Raw genomic sequence first — 17622 nt, forward strand, 5'->3', positions numbered from 1 at the left:
GCATGGGTGGCCTGGAATTAAACAAACAGCCCCACAAAAACACACAACTCATGCCATGGTATAAAAGACAAAGACATGTTGTAAGTAATGAAACAAATTTATTGAATCTTCCAGTAGAGACTTGATATTCATGGAATAAAACAGCTTTTCTGGGAGCTTTACTGAGCAAAACAGGTGGAGAAAAACAAATCAAAACAAAAAACAGGGCAATGTGTGAAAGTGCAGACAAAAAAGAAAACATTCAAAAATACAAAAAGAATGTAAAGAGTATAACAGTTTAATGGCAAAGAGGATTGCTCGAAGCATAAAGAAGTGAATGACAAAATCTGCATTTTATTAAAATAAATCATATTGAGGCATCAGCAACTGAAACCTCTTTTTAGTCAACAATCAAAAATTTGAATGCTCAACAATATAGCAAAGTCACTGTTATGTTTATGTCCTCAAGGTGACAAGGCAACAGTCAAACTGAACTGTACTTGTATTTCCCTCTGCTTCTTGATATTTTTAGCTACCTCTTTTAAATGTGTACCACTACACTAACCAAACTATGTTTTGCCAAACCAGACTCCACAGCACATATTCTAATAGTGAATATAACTAATCACTATTATTTATTTACTTAAAATTCATTTAAAACAAGAGTGTAACACAAGATGAGCAACATTTAAGCATTAGTCATTTATGTCTGAAATGCCCTTTTAGTGTCATGCCCCACACTAAACCCAACTCTATAAACTCTCAAACTCCCCCTAATTTAGCCCTCCTAGTATGTTCATGATCTGTGATATTTGATTTTTATTACCTTTGCACTCTTTTTCAGTCATACTGGTCAGCCTCCAAGTCCGCTCTATCTTTATACAAGTCCTAAGTACATTTCATGCCAACCTCACTACAGTCAGACAGAAAATGGCAGCCAACTGCAATTTTGGTGACCTGGAATGTCCCATAACTATTGTAACTACACACGTAAATCTGAATTTCTGAGGGAATATTTAGATGCAAATTAGTCAGAATAATAGAACAACAGAAAAGAGACATCATAGGAGCAAGATCAGGAAGGATACTTTGTGTTATGATGAGTGTGATGTTCTAATTATTACAATTGGTCACAAAGATCAAGTATCTTCCAGTTGCATCACTCTCAGCTTGCTTACTGCTCTCTCAGTCTGTAAATGTGCCCAATTCAGACATCTTTCAAGTAGAGAAGAAAACCAACCCATGTAACAACATGCCCAACACTCCAGGTCCCAGGTCAGCTTGTGTTTTAGTCAAAAACAGTTACTGACTGAACTACAAACCATTCTGGGACCTGTTAGTCCCTATCCATGCTACTGAGACCAAAATGCTGGGGTATGGACAGCCATGGGGCTGAGGACAGCGAAGCCTAAGAGACGGAGGATATAGGGTTGTGGGGGGAGCCCATCTGGGTTAGCACTTTATCCAGCCACTGCAGGGGACCATGTAGATGTATCTCAATCCAGCAGGGTGTGCTGGTCACATCCTGGCGGTGGTACTCTGCTCCCCAGCCCTGGAACATATGCCAATGCCTAGTTAAGGATAATAGTGGCAACACGACTCCTAATGTCTGTCTTAACTTGAATTTATACTTGTCCATTTCAGAATTAAGGAGTAATTCTTAATGAGCCATTTTTGCTGAATTATACAAGCATTTTTTATATCGTGCAGTTTGTTTGTTTGTGTTTGTTTTAAAATAAAAACCTATAAATTGTAGTAATGGACAAGTTCATAACAAGTAATAGAATGAATGTAAAACTCAAAAGATAGCCGATCCAAAGTATCTTATAAATAGACTATTAGTATTATACAGAATATTAGTATTATACAGAGCAAATAATTTTATACTATTACTATTTTTTCTGACCAGCTTACTTTCACAAAGCTCATGCGGATTGTACACATCTTGGTGAGCTCATAAACAGCCTCAAAGCCATGGTTGACAGACTGGGCCAGCAGCTCAGCAAACTCCTGATTGTTAAAAATCTTCAGGCTGCAGCCGCTGGGTATCTTGCACACAGTTGTAGGATGGAAGCCATGATGGTAATTACAGTTGCGACTCTGGACAAAGATGCTGCTATCACTCAGACATTCTGCGTACACCTCCCCACCAACATAATACAGATGGACACCTGAAAATAAGCAGGAAAGGATTAAGTGTTAGTCATTTGGAGAAGCAGTCAGTCCCGTAAACATCACTGTAGTCAATCTAAAACCATTATACTATGATGTTTCAAATTGTTGTTACTGCTCTATTCTGATCTCAATCCCTATTGAGAAAATGAATTGATTTAGTCTCGTCTGCGAACAGTCAGTTTATACCAGTCATTGATAGGGTTCATTCACAGCACCTTTGCCGATGTGCCGTCGGGTATTCTCAATGGTGGAGTTGCGGTTGACGTTGGAGAGCAGGCCGAGACAGAATCGGTTGCGGTTGTTGGAGGGGTCTGTGAAGCCATCAACAAGCACACTTGTAGAGGAAGCTTGGAACGCCTCTCCGACACGATTGTTGAGCTCATAGTAAACAATAGAGCACCAGTGCTTGGGTTCTTCATAGGCCACAGGCTGCACATCTGCACAGGAAACACATTAACAGGCCACAGGAGTTAGCTGGGTTCACAGTATGTGCTGGGACAGACACAGGCATATTTAATGCACCCTCAAGACTTTACTGTGCAGACAAGATGCCAGGAGCCATCGATGCCAACAGAGGCCCTGTTGTAAATCTAACTCATCTGCACAATTATTAATTCCAAATTGCTCAAAGTGCAATAATGTGTATGACTATAAAAGACCTACTGGCTACATTTGTGTACATTTACTCTGTATCCTAAAGTATCCAGACTGCCTGCGGTCTGTGTGCCAGCCTTTATTGTGCAGGCAAACAGGCTCGCTGTGCTTGGTATCTTAGACAAGTCAGTGCCAGCTGGTCTCACCCTCTCTGAGAGAGAGTGGAACATACTCCTAAATTTCCTCTGTGACGTGGCACTGGCCAGCAGGTGTGTTTTGTCTGTCCCCTTCCCAGAGCTGGCCTACAATAGAGATCTACTCCCTTGTACAGGATGCAGCTTGTGTAAAAGACCTTAAAAATCCCCAAACTCCCACTTCCAGCATTTAACAGCTCTTCCCGCTACTGCTTTCATCATGTGTGTGCAGAATATCTGGGTCGACTGCAAAAGTTCATCTATAGGTCCAGTGTGGCAAACACATTTGGAGAAATGTTCATCTGCTGTGCCCTGTGTTGATTTGTTTTAGTGATATAAAAATATTTGGATTTATTACAATTTTATTTGTATTTCCATTCTTTTAGCCACTTTTTAAATCTGTTTTAAAAGCATTGTGTTCAGCAAACGACTGGCTGAAATGTGGGATCAAGGTAAGTCAATGGTTCCCAACCTGACATTCTAGATTGATGATCACCAAAATGTTAAGTCAGTATAAATAAATACATTTTCTTATGTAGTTTACATCTTCTAAAATGACCAGCTGCTCCTGAAAGTGCCGAAGTCACGGCAGAAGCTCAAGGGAGATATGGCATTTGCTGTGTCAGGTCCTGGTTTGTGGAATGCACTGCAATTTAGAAAGGCCTCTTCACTGTCTATTTTTAAATCAAAGCTGAAAGCTCACTTTTTATATATTCTTATTTATTAAGCAGTTTGGTCAGTCTTTGCTCATTTTTAAAGTGCTTTATAAATAAAGTCGGCTTGGCTTGGCACACCTCCCAAATCTCAACAAAGCAATGTGTAGAGAGTAATGTTAACAAGCTGATTGTTTAATGTCGTGGATTAGAGTGGCAGGACTGAAACAGAAAGGAGACTAAAACAACAAAGAAAAAAAAAAAGGAAATAACTTAGTGTATTATTTTTTTTTTTTATAATGGGGTAACTTGATTTTCCACTTCACGTTTAATTTTACTTCAGACGCTGCCCCATTGTGCTTGTGTGGATCTGTCGCTTAAGTATAACAGAAACAGGTAAGTGAATATTTTTTAACATAATCGGCATATTTTTGGGTAAGCGCAGAAAGTCAAAATATGATTCCAGGTTTTATATACTTGAGAGCTTTTTTGCAAATCAGTGGGCCTGCGTGTGTATGAGTTCTATTTGGGTTCTCTTCATTTGTTTTTTGTTTTCATGGCACCAATCAAGCAAGCAATCAATTTGCATGTAATTACCGATATTAAGTATGGCCAAAATTACAATTTTTTATTCAGACGGCTCGACTCCATAGACTTCCATTGCATGCTCTATAAGAAATTCATGAATGCAGTGCTCAGATGTGTCTGTCTAGCATTATAAAGGTAAAACCACAAATTTGAGATGGCAGCACTTATTGCACCACATTTTATATCTTAAAGTTGGAGGTAATTAGTGAATCTTATCGTTAAGGAGTTTCAAGTCATTACCAGCAGCAGAGATGACAGAAACCTTGGTTTTTATAGGCCTCATAAAACTGCTCTGAGGCCTGGTTTAATTTGCTGAAGATCTGAGCTTCCTCTGAGCTCCCACTCACAGATAAAGCCTATCAGTAAACTAGGAGAATATTTTCCACACAATGTAGAGGTTTTGTATAAGAGGATATAGCATATAGTAATAATTTATTTCTTCTTTTTGGAGTTTGACTAAAAGAGAAAAAACAACAAAACTTCCTCGAAATCTCTGCACCTGCAGATCAAGGCAAACGGGTGCAGACAACTTAATGTGGATGATATCACCATGAGCACAAGGACAGGGGTGTGTGTATGTGTGTGAGAGACACTAACTGCAGTGTTTACCAGCTCGGTTGTTACTCTCTAGAGGCAAAGGTGGAGCCATGAGGTTGGTGTCCATTGGTTGGGGGCAATCCTGAGTCATCTGCTCCTCTGGGGGCATATAGGCAGGAGGTGGTGTCTCTGAACAGGAAGGGGAAAAAGTGCAAGGAAGTGAATTGTTGTCATACAAAACGAAATAAAACAAAAAATTGAATGATAATGTAAGTTTGGATCTCACCTGGCATCTGAAATGGACTCCCAGGATCAGAGCTGGATGGTGAATGAGGGAAGGTTGCACTGCTGCCACTGCCCGGTGAATGTGGAAAAGGCATTGTGTTGGCCTGACCGAAAGACTCTGGGAAGGTGGCATTCTGGGGCATGTGCGGCTCGTTCTGTTGGAGAGGATTGCGAAAGCGAGGCAGCATTGTATGCTTGGCATTGAACTCGCTGTTCCTCGGTACCAACACAGGCGGCAGCACTGAAAAGGGAGAAATTAATGATACAATTTTGTACGACTTCTAGTTTGTGGAGATCTACTAATAAGTAAACAAAACATTGATTTAATGTTAAAGGCTTTTAAATGAGAATTTTTAAGGGAATATTTTAATCATTTTTCTCATAAAGTCAAAAAATAGATAGGAAATAGGAAAAATAGATCGGAAAACAGGCCTGTGAACATGAATTGATTTTTTGGGGGGTCAGTGAGACACAGACACAAATAAATATTGCCTCTGTGTCTAATGTCAACACGGGGATTAACCAAATGTTTATAGCTTGAAAAATAGAAGGGTAGTCTGTGTGTGTGTGCATTCAGCAGGGGTGGGGGGAAGGGTGTAGTACTGGAATACATGACTTTATAGGTTATCTAGCATTATGTTTTTTTAATTTAATTTTCACAAAATTGTTTTTATACCTATTGTCTATTTTATTAAATGCAGATAGAAATTAGCTACATGACTAAATCTGGTATATTGCACCTCTTCTCAATCTATGAGATCAATGTTCTTGTGCATGGACCTTGATAAATAAATTTAATAATAAAAATAATAGAGCTCTCATTGCACATTTTTACAGTTCCATGAGAAAAATAAAAGAAGCAGATACACCTCACATTTTAAAAGATGAACTATGTAAGCAGAAAATGCAAGCAGTATGAAGTATTAAACAATGTAATTATTATTGCACAGGAATAACTTATTGTGCACTACTGCACATAAAATGCAGCATTTCAGGTGTGGAGTGTCAACTACAGTACATATGGAACTATGGAGTTGGTATACATGGTACTAAAAGCCGGAAGAAGTGAACGTCTTTATAATTTAATAAAAGACTTCCACTAATAAGTACATGTAGTTTATCACTTTGTTATTGTAAATATTCAACAAACTAACATTTCTTCCTAGTTTCTTAGTCTTGTTTTTTTACACAGACATTATTTAATTTGGTATGGCATTTTATTTGACATCCTAATTTATCTTTAAGTCATTAAAGTCATTAAACATTTTCATCTTTGTTAACAATTTTGCCCGCTGTGGCACAGAACCCAAAACATGTTCACATATTGTCTTGTAGATATTTTAGTGCTATTACTGAATTATTAACATTGCTTTGCTTACTAGTATCCTACATTTTATGATACAGTATTGTAGCAAACAACATAACATTACTTGCTTTGTCTACTGAGAGGTCAGAAGGCCAGACGACAGGTCAAGCTGATAATGAATTTTAACAACATACTCTTCTAGATGACAAGGCAAACCATATAAAACGGCATGCTATGCTTACAGGCAGTAACTTGAATTAAAACCCGTCATTACAATTTGAATTGGGGCTGCTAATTTCCACCCATTGTTGGTACAGATTTCTGATACAACTTGCAAATCAGAGATGTTTGCTTGTTATCTGATTCATTGCCAAACCATTTCCAAATGACAGAGGAAACTCTTCCTCAAATGTGAGACTGGCCTTCAGCCACACTTGTTTTGTTTATGGACTCATGTGAAATACCCACAAATGCAAACACATGCTCGTTCCAATTACAATAAGTCATTATGCAGAAGCTTTTATTCAGTGACTGACCCTGTGGCCCGGGGATGACGGCGCTACCAACTGAGGTGCAGCTCCCCGTGCAACTATATAGTCAACATTACATTGTAACTGTTCATGAGGAGGAGAACTTACATTATTCAGCATGTGCAATATGACAGTATGATATTGCAAAGTCCACAATCTGAATATTTATTTTCCACATTTGAAATTCTGTGAGGGCCAAATAACTTCTTAATCTCTAATAATTATCAACTGATTGTTTCAGCAATGCAGACATCATGTAGAATTAAACACAATGACATGCAGAATAAATTCAGTAAGGACTGAGTTATGTGTATCCGACATTATTCATGATTCAACATTCTAATGTTGCTGCTTTTTTTAATGTCAGCTTTTAGTCTGTTGGCCTTAGCCAGCAGTATTTGGGCCAGACTCTCAGGTTACTGTCCTGAAAAGATATTCTGAGACATGGAATTCTTGAAGAATTCATTACTTTGAGGAAGTATCCTGGGTAATGTGAGGGCTATTCAGGTGCAGTACATACAAACCAATGTGATACGCTCTACTTGTGTCTATAAATACCTGTCCAGATAAATAAAACTGGTGCTGAAATATTAGAGCCTGCGCTGTTGTCAGTATACTTGCAGGTAGACCGTGTATGCTGCAGTGGGCCAACGCAAGAGTAAAGTAGTTTTTTTCAAAGGTTATGTGTGAAGCAGGCAGACAGCTGTGGTGTTTGGTAGAATAGTGAAAGGAGATTGACAGGATGTGTGTGTATGGGTGGCGTTAGCAGAGGAGGGCCGGGGGGGTTGTGTAGACAGACAGGTGCTCTGGGGTCGAATCACCTTAGTCCTTTATCTTCCGACCACTGCTAAAACAAAACGTGTGCAAGACAGGGAACAACCCTTTCCTCCAATTGTGTGGGTAACAGGTTTCCTGTTCCAGCCGTCCTCAGAGAAGCAGTGCGTGCAGTCAAGTGTGTGTGTATCCTCGTTTTTTTAACATGCGTGCAAGTGTGAAACTGCGTGTGCCTCCATGTGTCTACATGTCTGCATAAATGAGAAAAAAGGGGGTCTGAAGTACAGAGCATGCCCAAAACAAAGCCCTCATTCTTCCTCGGATGGAATTTCCTGCTCCAGACACACATGAACGAACACACACGCACACTGCACGCAGCTGTTTCTATCTTGTCAGCTGACCCTCATTTTTTGTTTAGTAGGAGGCCACATAGTGTTGATTTGTCTTGTTTCTCTACTACATTTACAGTAGTCCAGGCCTAGAAGATCTAGAATGACCTTTTCAAGGAAATAAGGCATCCCATGTCTGTATCACTTGTTAAATCTTTTCTCAAGGACTCTATTTTACTTGTATTGTCTCTTTAGTTTTATTGTACATTACTGGAATTTGTTTTTTTAAGTATTTCATTCGGCTTTGGAGCACTTTATAACTTGGGTTTTGGAGTTCTGCAAAAAAGGTTTGTTGGCAGTGGTTCATTATGTGTATTATGTCTGCTTTATAGAAATCTAGTTATTTCACAAAAAGGTTACAATAAAGAGAATCACAGATAAAGGCTGCTTCATTAGCTGCCCTGAGTGACAAAAGTCCTATAAACTGTAACGTGAATAGTTTCTATTTATGTGAACCTGCTTCCTGTCTGCTACCCCGCCATCACTCCTAGTTGGCCAGTTAGCTGACTGGCTACCTATGCATCTAGTAGAAGCCTGAAAAAACTGTAAACTCAACTGGGCTGTCAGTTTTTATTTGTTGAAGGCCCTGTCTTTGGCTATGTGGTGTGTAAATACAGAAACAGAAACAGTTTCTGCAGAAACTGTCCTAAAAGTAATAATGAAACTGAATGCCTGTACTTAGTTATAACATTTGGTACATAGAGACTATGTTTAGGTAATATGGGAAAGAATTTATATTTTGCATAATAGAGCGCTATAGGAATAAGTTCTAAAACATGTAACTCCATTCGGCATTTCTGGTTCCCTGGTCCCAAAGTCTTTAAATGTTTTTTAATGGGTTTTGGGTTAATGCTTAAAATAGGACAAGATCAAGAGATTGTCAAACTTTTTTTCTGCAATATAAAATTTGTCAGTAAACATACCATTTGCACTATTTTTTGCTGACATGTGACTAAATGAGGCTGCAAGGGTTGTCTATAACACATCTCTCACTCACCCAAATACTTTGAGATAATTTCCATTTAGGGTAACATGAAGTCAAATACTAATTATTGTAATAATAACATTGTCAAAGAAGCTCTATTCAACGTGAGTTTGTCATGTCATGGCCAATATGCTTAAATAAGATCAGTATCTGTGTACCTCAATATATTTCATCGAAGCATAACTCACCTGGACTGTCCACTCGTTTGTAATGGTAGGGGTTGATACACACATCCTTCTGTTTGGAGCCAAATGGGTACTCGCAGCACTCCAGGGCCTTCAGCTCATGGTGGGACTGCAGGTCGGGCCAGCGCCACACACGACAATAAATTACATGCGGAAGACCTTTCCTGTGGGACACCTGCAGACGTCCATCCAGGGAACGGGGAATTGTCACACAGTTACTAGGCTGACCTGGGCAGCTGAGAGCTCTTTCCAGCTCCTCCATGGCTCCCTTCTTCTTTTTCAGTTTCTTAACCAGAGCATCCACAGCTTTTTCCGCCCATTTCTCTTCCTCATCTCCCTGCTTCCAGCCTAAAAGCCGTTTTACTGCTGGGCTGGTGAAGGAGAAAAGCGAGGTGACATTCATGATGGACAATCTGCCCTCCTCCCCTCTCCTTTTTGTCCAGAAGGGACTGTGGACAATGAGCAACAGTCCAGTCTCAGAAGATGATCGGGGATGGGTTTGTTTATTTTTCTGAGCTTCAATTAATCATCAGCTTCCAAGAAGTCAGTCCTCTTGATGGCCACTAGAAGAAAACGAAAGTTAGTTAGTAGTTATCATCTAACAACAGAGGTACAACAGATATTTCAAGCACACTTCTACAGATCAACTCAGCAGGCTGCGTCCTTTCTCTGCAACTAAGGTGAACACAGACCTCCTCCTCTCTTGCTATACTAGCACCAATGTCTCACCAGGAAAACCTTTGATGAAGTGAACAATGCCAACGTGTTAGTAGTCAGGGCATTACAGTCATGGTTTCTGGGAAACTGGCAGAGCAGTCATAACGCATGCTCTCCAGTGAGCATCCACCCCAACCAGACATTCTCCAGATGGTTTCCTGTTCGAGTGGCTTGTCACATTACCACCACTCACTAATATCGTTTACAGTAAAGACTTTACATACTGTATGCATACTATAAGGTTTATGGCATGCAGTTGCAACACCTGATTCACGTCACACAAATGTAAATTCTTTTGCCCGTGAAGTGTAACACACTGTCCAATTCTTCTTTTTCATAGCAACATGGCAGAACAAATCTATTATCAGCTGAAAACTCCAGCACAAAGCAATGCAATTTTTTAGAATATTGATAATTTTTGACAATTATTTCTACAATAACCAAGCAGATATTAGGTATGAAAATGAAAATGTCTATACATGTATTTTCTTTTCTGCCTTTTGGCGTATCCTGTGAGTTCAGACTCGCCACAGGGGATCATTTGTCTGCTTGTTAATTTGGCACAGTTTTAATGCCGGATGCCCTTCCTGACGCAACCCCCGCATTTTCTCCCGAGCTTGGGTCCGGCACTGCAGAGCTGGGGATGGGGAGAAGATGTCTATACATATATTTTACATCAATGTAAAATACAATGAAGTGTTAGATTAATTTGACTACCTAAAACCACATATTTCTGAACATTTTCATTCTTATTCACCGTAACCAGCAATCCTAATAAATTGAGATTACTATATTATAAGAAAAGGAAAATAATAATTTATGGAAGAATAATTGTTTCCAATCAAAGGTTTGTTTCATATGTTTAAATCTTGTCTGCTGCCTTCACTGACAAGCATATCAACAGCTAGAGCGAAGAATGCTTTCCTGATGACTGTACACATATGTGAAATTTGTAAAGGTTTGCTAGATTTCAGAGAAAGGAGATTTTCAATAACCACCCGGCTGAAGCAAATGTTCTATAAAGCTTTATCACTACCAACCAACAATGTCTGGGACAACAAAAACGAAGTGCATGGGGACTCCGGGAAAAATGTGCCCATTCAGCTGTGGCCCAAAGGAGCAATTCAGTAGCCAGGAGCTACTAGCATTCTACCTTTTAAATGGAAAACAAGAGCACATTGAGCTATCCCAGTTCAATTTTCTTCTCATGTTTTTCCTGAATGCAGTTAGGAAGATAAAAACATAGTTGTTGTAGAGGTTTGATTGTGCAAAAATGTTCTGACGCATTCCCAGAATCCAATAAACAGTTTGTCAGAAATCCTCCACCTTTTATCTGTACTAACTTACGAGTGAGGAACCATCACTCTCTGACAGTAAAACCAGCAGTATATTAGATTTCGCATGAGTAGGAACAAATACATCATTAGGGCTGCTTCTGTAGTTATTCTTGGCCCTTCAGATTATGGGATGAGAAGCGATTTCTATCTTTGTCAGCTACTGCATGTGTAGACTACATCATCCTGACAAATGGGCAGGAACGTTTGATGAGAACAGGTGCTGTTTACAACATGTGTCTGTGTTTGTGCATATGTGTGCTGTGGAGGCTCTGGATACTTACTACTGCCAACAACACTGACTGGAAAGCTGGAAGCTGCAACTATACTTAGCTTTTACCATCCAAATCAGATTGGCTAATCATAAGTGATGCTGAACTGCAAACATACAAGGGAACATGTCGATGGACTAGGGTGTGTCTCTGGGTTACATTAAGAAAAAACATATCTAAACACTGATATTTCTTGTTTCTCTTAATCCCAGTATGATATCACACCCGTTCTCTACCATCAAAGGGGCAGGAAGCAAGCTGTTTTGTTATGTCTTCATATTAGTATCACTCATTAGCATCACTTCCTTTTGCTGAAATATGCACGATTTTTCACAGGTGCAGGATGGGATTAAAAAAAGGATGGTTTCCTAAACTGGCCATTTCTGATTCATTTTCCGTTTTTGTCTCTATCTCACTGTGAACTCTATTTCATTATACTTAAAGGGAAGGAAGAAAGGTAAGAAATGAAATGTTTCAGACTTTGCAATTATTACATGTCTACACACGAGCAGTGATATAAAAGTTTTTATTTTAAACCAGGAAATGTTTGAACATCATGTAAACATGATGCTAATCTAATCATACTTGATGATCTAATGTGACATTTTTGACTATGACATTTCTGTTGGTCACAAAGAAGTCTTATGCGCGTGTGTGTGTGTGTGTGTGTGTATGTATATATATATATATATATATGAGTGTTACTTTCAAATGCTGAGACTTTGCCTGTGCCTGATGGAAAACTGTCTCAGAACATCTTTGCACAAAGGAAAATATGTACTTCAGAGCTGAGTTTGAATCATAACAATAAAACATAATGTTCAAAAGGCAAAAACAGCAAGATCATCTTTGCAACAGGGTTACCACCCAGACAAACAGTCTTTTTGATCTACTTCCAGCCACAGAGATACTTTGATGGCCTCTCAGTGACAGCCAGCATTATCCGTTGCACAGAGAAAAACTTTAATCCATTTCAAATGGAAGATTCCAGAAGGCTCTGTACTGTAACATCTGGAGCAGACTTCACAATCCCCTACTGTACTTTTGCTGCAGCTGGAGACCATATCTCTTGGATATTTCCAACCCTGACAGTCAGTAATATCTGATTGTTGACCTGACCACATGCTTATTTAAAGGACCTGATACGGCTTTGTGTTGCTTCTTTGGACAATGCTAGTTTAGAGTTGTCTGTGAGGCAGACAAAATATAAAGGCGCCAATGTGCCTGTCTGTTCATATACGTATGTAAAGACTGGGCTTGACATAAACAAGATTTTTGTGCAGCAACTTCCCAAACAATTCCCTGAAATATTTTACTCCAAACAGAAATAGTGTTCAAATGATGTGTTCATTTGAAAGATTTGGATTTTAGCACTTTTAAACATCTGATCAAGTGTGTAAGATTGTGTTGGCTAATTTAATAGAAAACAATGCACTTAGAAATTATTTATATGAATTGGCTGACAGCAAACCATAGAGCTGTGTTGATCTTATCTATTCTTGTGCCATTCTTGAGGTGCTATTTTTTACGGATAGAACAATTTGACTGGCTCTGACCCAAAGAAATACTCATTCTCAATCCCTCCTCAAAAGCACCAATTGGCTCGGCTGTTTTCCAGCTGGAAAAATAAAAACACAAGATATGAATGAATCGCTATGAAATTGCAAATGTGGCCATTGATTTATACTGCCACTAACAACTCTCTTTAGTACTAAAAGTATGGTTTGTTTTCTTTGTCCATCCTACCTATTGTATTATTGGATTTATAGGGTGACATTTATTTACATTATGTATAAGGCAGAAAGTTTTTTTTAATGATGAAAAAATGAAAAATGCCAACAGCATCTTACTCATATCCAAGGTGACATTTCATATATTACTGGCTTATCAAAATAGGTAATAACCAATTTTCTATCAACTAATTAATTTATTATTTTATTTTTTAATTTGACTGTCTGGACACTAATCATTTTAGTGGAAATTGTGTTCCTTGAGTATAGTGCTGACACAATCAACATATATGTCTTGTCTGTGAAGTCATCAACCTTCCACATCCACTCTCACACAGTGAAGAGTACCACAGGTGCCTGCAAGTGGCCTTGGCCTCAGCTATCCTCCCTATAGGAGCTGAAAAACACAGCATCATTTACACAACAGATCCATAAAAACCCCTTTGACATTCTCTACAGCCAAGTACGGCCGATGCTCTTTCACTATTGTGTTAGCGACAGCTTGTTATGGTCATCAGTTAGCCCACTGGCCAGAAAACCAGGCTAATTGGAGCATAGAGTGGGATCATGCGACACGGATAGACGGAGGTTTTGACCCACCTGATGCGAGCTGTTAGCCACTACACTAGCCCCATGGATCATTTTGCACTGTTCCAGTGTCTGTTAATCAATTTAGGCCTGGGCTGTGTAGGATGAGGAGGCAGTAATGATGCTCTCTGGACCCTCCCTGGGGACGGAGCATTATAAAGAAGCTACATTATTTATCAGCAGGGTCCTGGATGGGGCCTCCATTAGCCTCCACTCAGTGGAGTCACAGGCTATAAACAGAGAAGTGCAGGAAGAGAGAGAGCGCAATAGATAAAGAGAAAGAGAGAGAAAGGGAGGGGGTATGATACAGAGGGAGAAAGAGCGGAAGAAAGTGAAAGTGATGGCAAAGACAGTGATCTAAGGCAGAGTGAGTGTTTTGGATTGAGAGATGGAGGACACTCATTTATCTGGTCTCTTTACTGGGCACTTCTGGATTAAGTGCCTTCAAGGGTCATTACTGAGTAAATACTGACAATATAAGGAAGCAATATTTGCTTTTTCACAAATATAAGTCATAGTAATACAGCCATGAGGTGAGCGCATGAGAAAGGCTGATGTATGAGTTTATGATCTTTAAATAAAAAATACTATTGTGATGCATTCCAGTGCAAATACCCCCCCAAAAAAGCATTTCAATACATGTCCATTATCTATTCAAGTCATTTTCTGTCAATTTAAATAAATTAAACATTTATTGGGAACATTTTTATAATTAGTATATAATATTTATCATGCTGAATTACAAAGAGAAGATTTTGCTAAATTTTTACATTTTATCCTTTTAAAATATAATTTGTTTGCATTTTGAACAATCTGTCAGTTAAAAAACACCCAACATTTAGATGACTTCACCCCTGGCAGTGGAAAACTGATTTGTATAATTATCCTTTATATTTTGACAGTGCATGTACAAAATGATTTACCAGGTAAATTATCAACAGAATAACACTGACATTAAAAATAATAATTGCAGAAGCTAACACATAATATTTTAAATATAAGAATTTCTAAAATGTTAAATGGCATCTAAAAATTCAGATATGCTGAATTTCACACCACTAAAGCAGTCTAAACACAGAATTGCAAATTAACCAATATTTGCTTTTAGCGTGAAAAAATAGCGATACTTGGTGATAGAACCAATTTTCCTTCAAATTTAATAATACAAAATGAAGGCAATGTGGGAATTTTTGCAAATGTCTCAGAAAATAATCTTGTCAGTGCTCTCTAGTGGATAACTTTGAAATGGCAACATATGTTTAGAATATTTTTCTTTCATTTTTTTTTTCTCATTCTTGGCAAAAAAATGCATTAATATATTTGCAATAACTTAATACTGACTAATAGGTGTAAAAAAAGTATTGAGATTTAAAATTCAACAAATGTAGATTTTGCCACAGCAAGTCCAGTTACATACAACACTATAAGAGCAACGCTTGAAAAAACCACAGTCAGACTTGAGCTATTGCTTTTAGCAACAAGACATGACATTGACCTGAAACCCACTGGGGTCACTTTTCACACATGCACTGCTCTGCCTTGCTAAAGATTACACTAAGAATACCAGTTATAAAAATCTGGATATCACATCAGCTGGACTAGAACGCAGACAACACCAGAAAACCACAACCAAATTGTGGTAAAGATTGTCCAGATTTTGAAAGACTGAACTGGGAAAAGATTCTTCATGTACCAGACACACCAGCCCACACACAACTGCAGAAATAACTAGCAAACACTTGGGGTTTCAGGCAGATATCTCAACCATGCCTGGCACTCAGTGTTGGGTTTGTGTTGTGTTTTGGGTGGACACCTCACCCCAACACATGGCAGGCTATGTTCTCCCGACCGTACAGACACATAGTTTTTGACATTGTCCACCACTGTTGTTACTGACACTGCGGGTGCATGAATGCTGGTAACCTATATTTACATTGCGTCGTTGAGTAGTTTCTTTTTTGCCTTTGCTGTGAGAGACAGATAGATGACAAGATTTTCATTTATTTTAAAACCGTCATCCTCGTCACCACAAACGTACCATTTGTTTAATTTCCTAACAGAATCGAAAGGTGCACACCCTGAGAACACAGGACAATAAAACAATTGGAAGTAAATCATGGACAAGGACAAATCCCTGTCCTTTGGGTAATCTGATATGTCATCTTCAATAATGTCAGGAGATCTAGCCCTAGCTGCTGTAGGTCTCTCTCTCCTGCCTCCCTCACTCTTTTCACTCACATACACAGACACAATTTCATAAACACATTGACATAACTGAAACACCTACAGGACACCACCAGCTAAAATGGCCTTACTGGATCTGCAGCAGCCATACCACTATACAAAAGTGAAGACAAAGCAAAAAAACGGCAATATGTATGTACAACTGGCATGTGTCGATCAATATACTGCAGTTGTGTTTCCTTATTCATAATAGAAATGTTTAGTGACATCAAAATATAATCCATTGAGCTCACAATAAGCAAACATCACCCATCAATGTTTACAACCAGCCTGCATAAAATAAGGCTGCCTGCATAAAATAAGGCATAATTAATTATATTAATAGACTAATTGTCACAAATTAATTATGACCTTTATTTTTACCATTTATGGCACTTTTCAAAGATAAATACAAATTATCTGCTGCTGTTGCTTCTCACAATATCAGCATTTGCCAATCTGAATTTGCTAATATAATATATATATTTTTTTATCATTTTAAAAATAAATATCTTTCCAAATCAAGAAATCTGAAGACATTACGTTAGGCTTTAGGAAGTTGTGATGGACATGTTTGCCAGCTGTTTGACATTTCATAGGCCAAATGATTAAAACATTAATCACAAAGAATACCTATTAATCCACATACTGTAGAGTATTATAACAAAACCTCCAATACCATAAGGTGTACAACAGCAGATAAACCTACATTCACTCCTGAAGTCACAGTATAGTTTATAGTTTTATTACATAAGCTTGTGTTGATAAGTACTCTAGAGTAATTTGAGCACAATCAATGGGATTTTTGGTGTTTAAACGTAGCTTTTTTGCAAAAACCCTTATGGAACTTAGAATTCTGCTATAATGTACAGTGAGTTAGCCTGTATTATTGCAACATAACGACAGATTTTCTTGAAATCACTGTTACATTGGGGTTAATGAATGTACTCAGTTCTGCCTTTGTTGGAAAAGTGTGTGACTTTGCAGCCTCGGTCTGATAGCGTGAGTAAAAGGAAGAAAAAGTTTGAATCTGCCAACTGACACACTCTTGAGTTGCCAACCGCTGGGAGTCACTTCCTAATAAACTATGCCCGTGCACATGGTAAAGAGGGAAAATACAGCCCCCTTTCTATTTCACATGTTAAGAAGAAAATGAAAATGTACCGTACCTTCTGTTCCACTGCAGCGCCCCGTCTCCCTCTCCGTCTCTCACTCCGGTAACCTCCGGTGTGCTTTCTCTGCCCGTCTTGCCTCTGCTCGGCCTGGCGTCAGTGAGTCGCGGAGCCGCCTCACCCTCCGCTGTGCGCCAGTATCACGCCGCGGGATGCTGCCCCGACAATAACAAGACCTACTTTTCAGACATGTAACATCTTCCTTCACAGTGTGGAAAAAGGGATTATGTAACGATGAAGATGAGAGTTTCATTTCATTTGTCAGAGCCTGGCCTTGCAAACGTGCATGTTTGATCGATTTTAGAGCATGCTGTAAAGACTTTTAGGTAAATTAAAACTTTTGCATTCAATGCATTGCCTCAAAATTTTGTTAAATTAGACTACTTTCAAATTCAAACACAGGCCACTACAA

General features: G+C 38.7%; 1 protein-coding gene across 1 annotated transcript; it reads right to left on the reverse strand.

Annotated features, from left to right (window-relative positions):
- Window positions 1–78: 78 nt before the first annotated feature.
- smad1 (SMAD family member 1) lies at window positions 79–17354 on the reverse strand. Its single transcript, XM_067496588.1, has 7 exons — window positions 17208–17354; window positions 9178–9737; window positions 5007–5246; window positions 4793–4909; window positions 2370–2591; window positions 1894–2150; window positions 79–1531 (listed from the first exon to the last, which is right to left on the reverse strand). Exons 2-7 carry the CDS (start codon window positions 9575–9577, stop codon window positions 1388–1390), a joined length of 1380 nt encoding a protein of 459 aa, XP_067352689.1. The 5' UTR covers window positions 9578–9737; window positions 17208–17354; the 3' UTR covers window positions 79–1387.
- Between the last annotated feature and the right edge of the window lie 268 nt (window positions 17355–17622).

This window comes from Channa argus, chromosome 3 (genome assembly GCF_033026475.1).
Source record: "Channa argus isolate prfri chromosome 3, Channa argus male v1.0, whole genome shotgun sequence".
Taxonomy (NCBI): domain Eukaryota; kingdom Metazoa; phylum Chordata; class Actinopteri; order Anabantiformes; family Channidae; genus Channa; species Channa argus.

Bases quoted from the DNA above. Each gene is read 5' to 3' on its own strand.
- smad1 (XM_067496588.1), bottom strand. From the start codon at position 9,577: ATGAATGTCACCTCGCTTTTCTCCTTCACCAGCCCAGCAGTAAAACGG. The intron at 4,910-5,006 runs GTGAGATCCAAA...CTTCCTGTTCAG, and splicing joins GAGTCCATTTCAGATGCCAG to AGACACCACCTCCTGCCTAT. The intron at 2,592-4,792 runs GTAAACACTGCA...TTTCCTGTGCAG, and splicing joins AGAGAGTAACAACCGAGCTG to ATGTGCAGCCTGTGGCCTAT.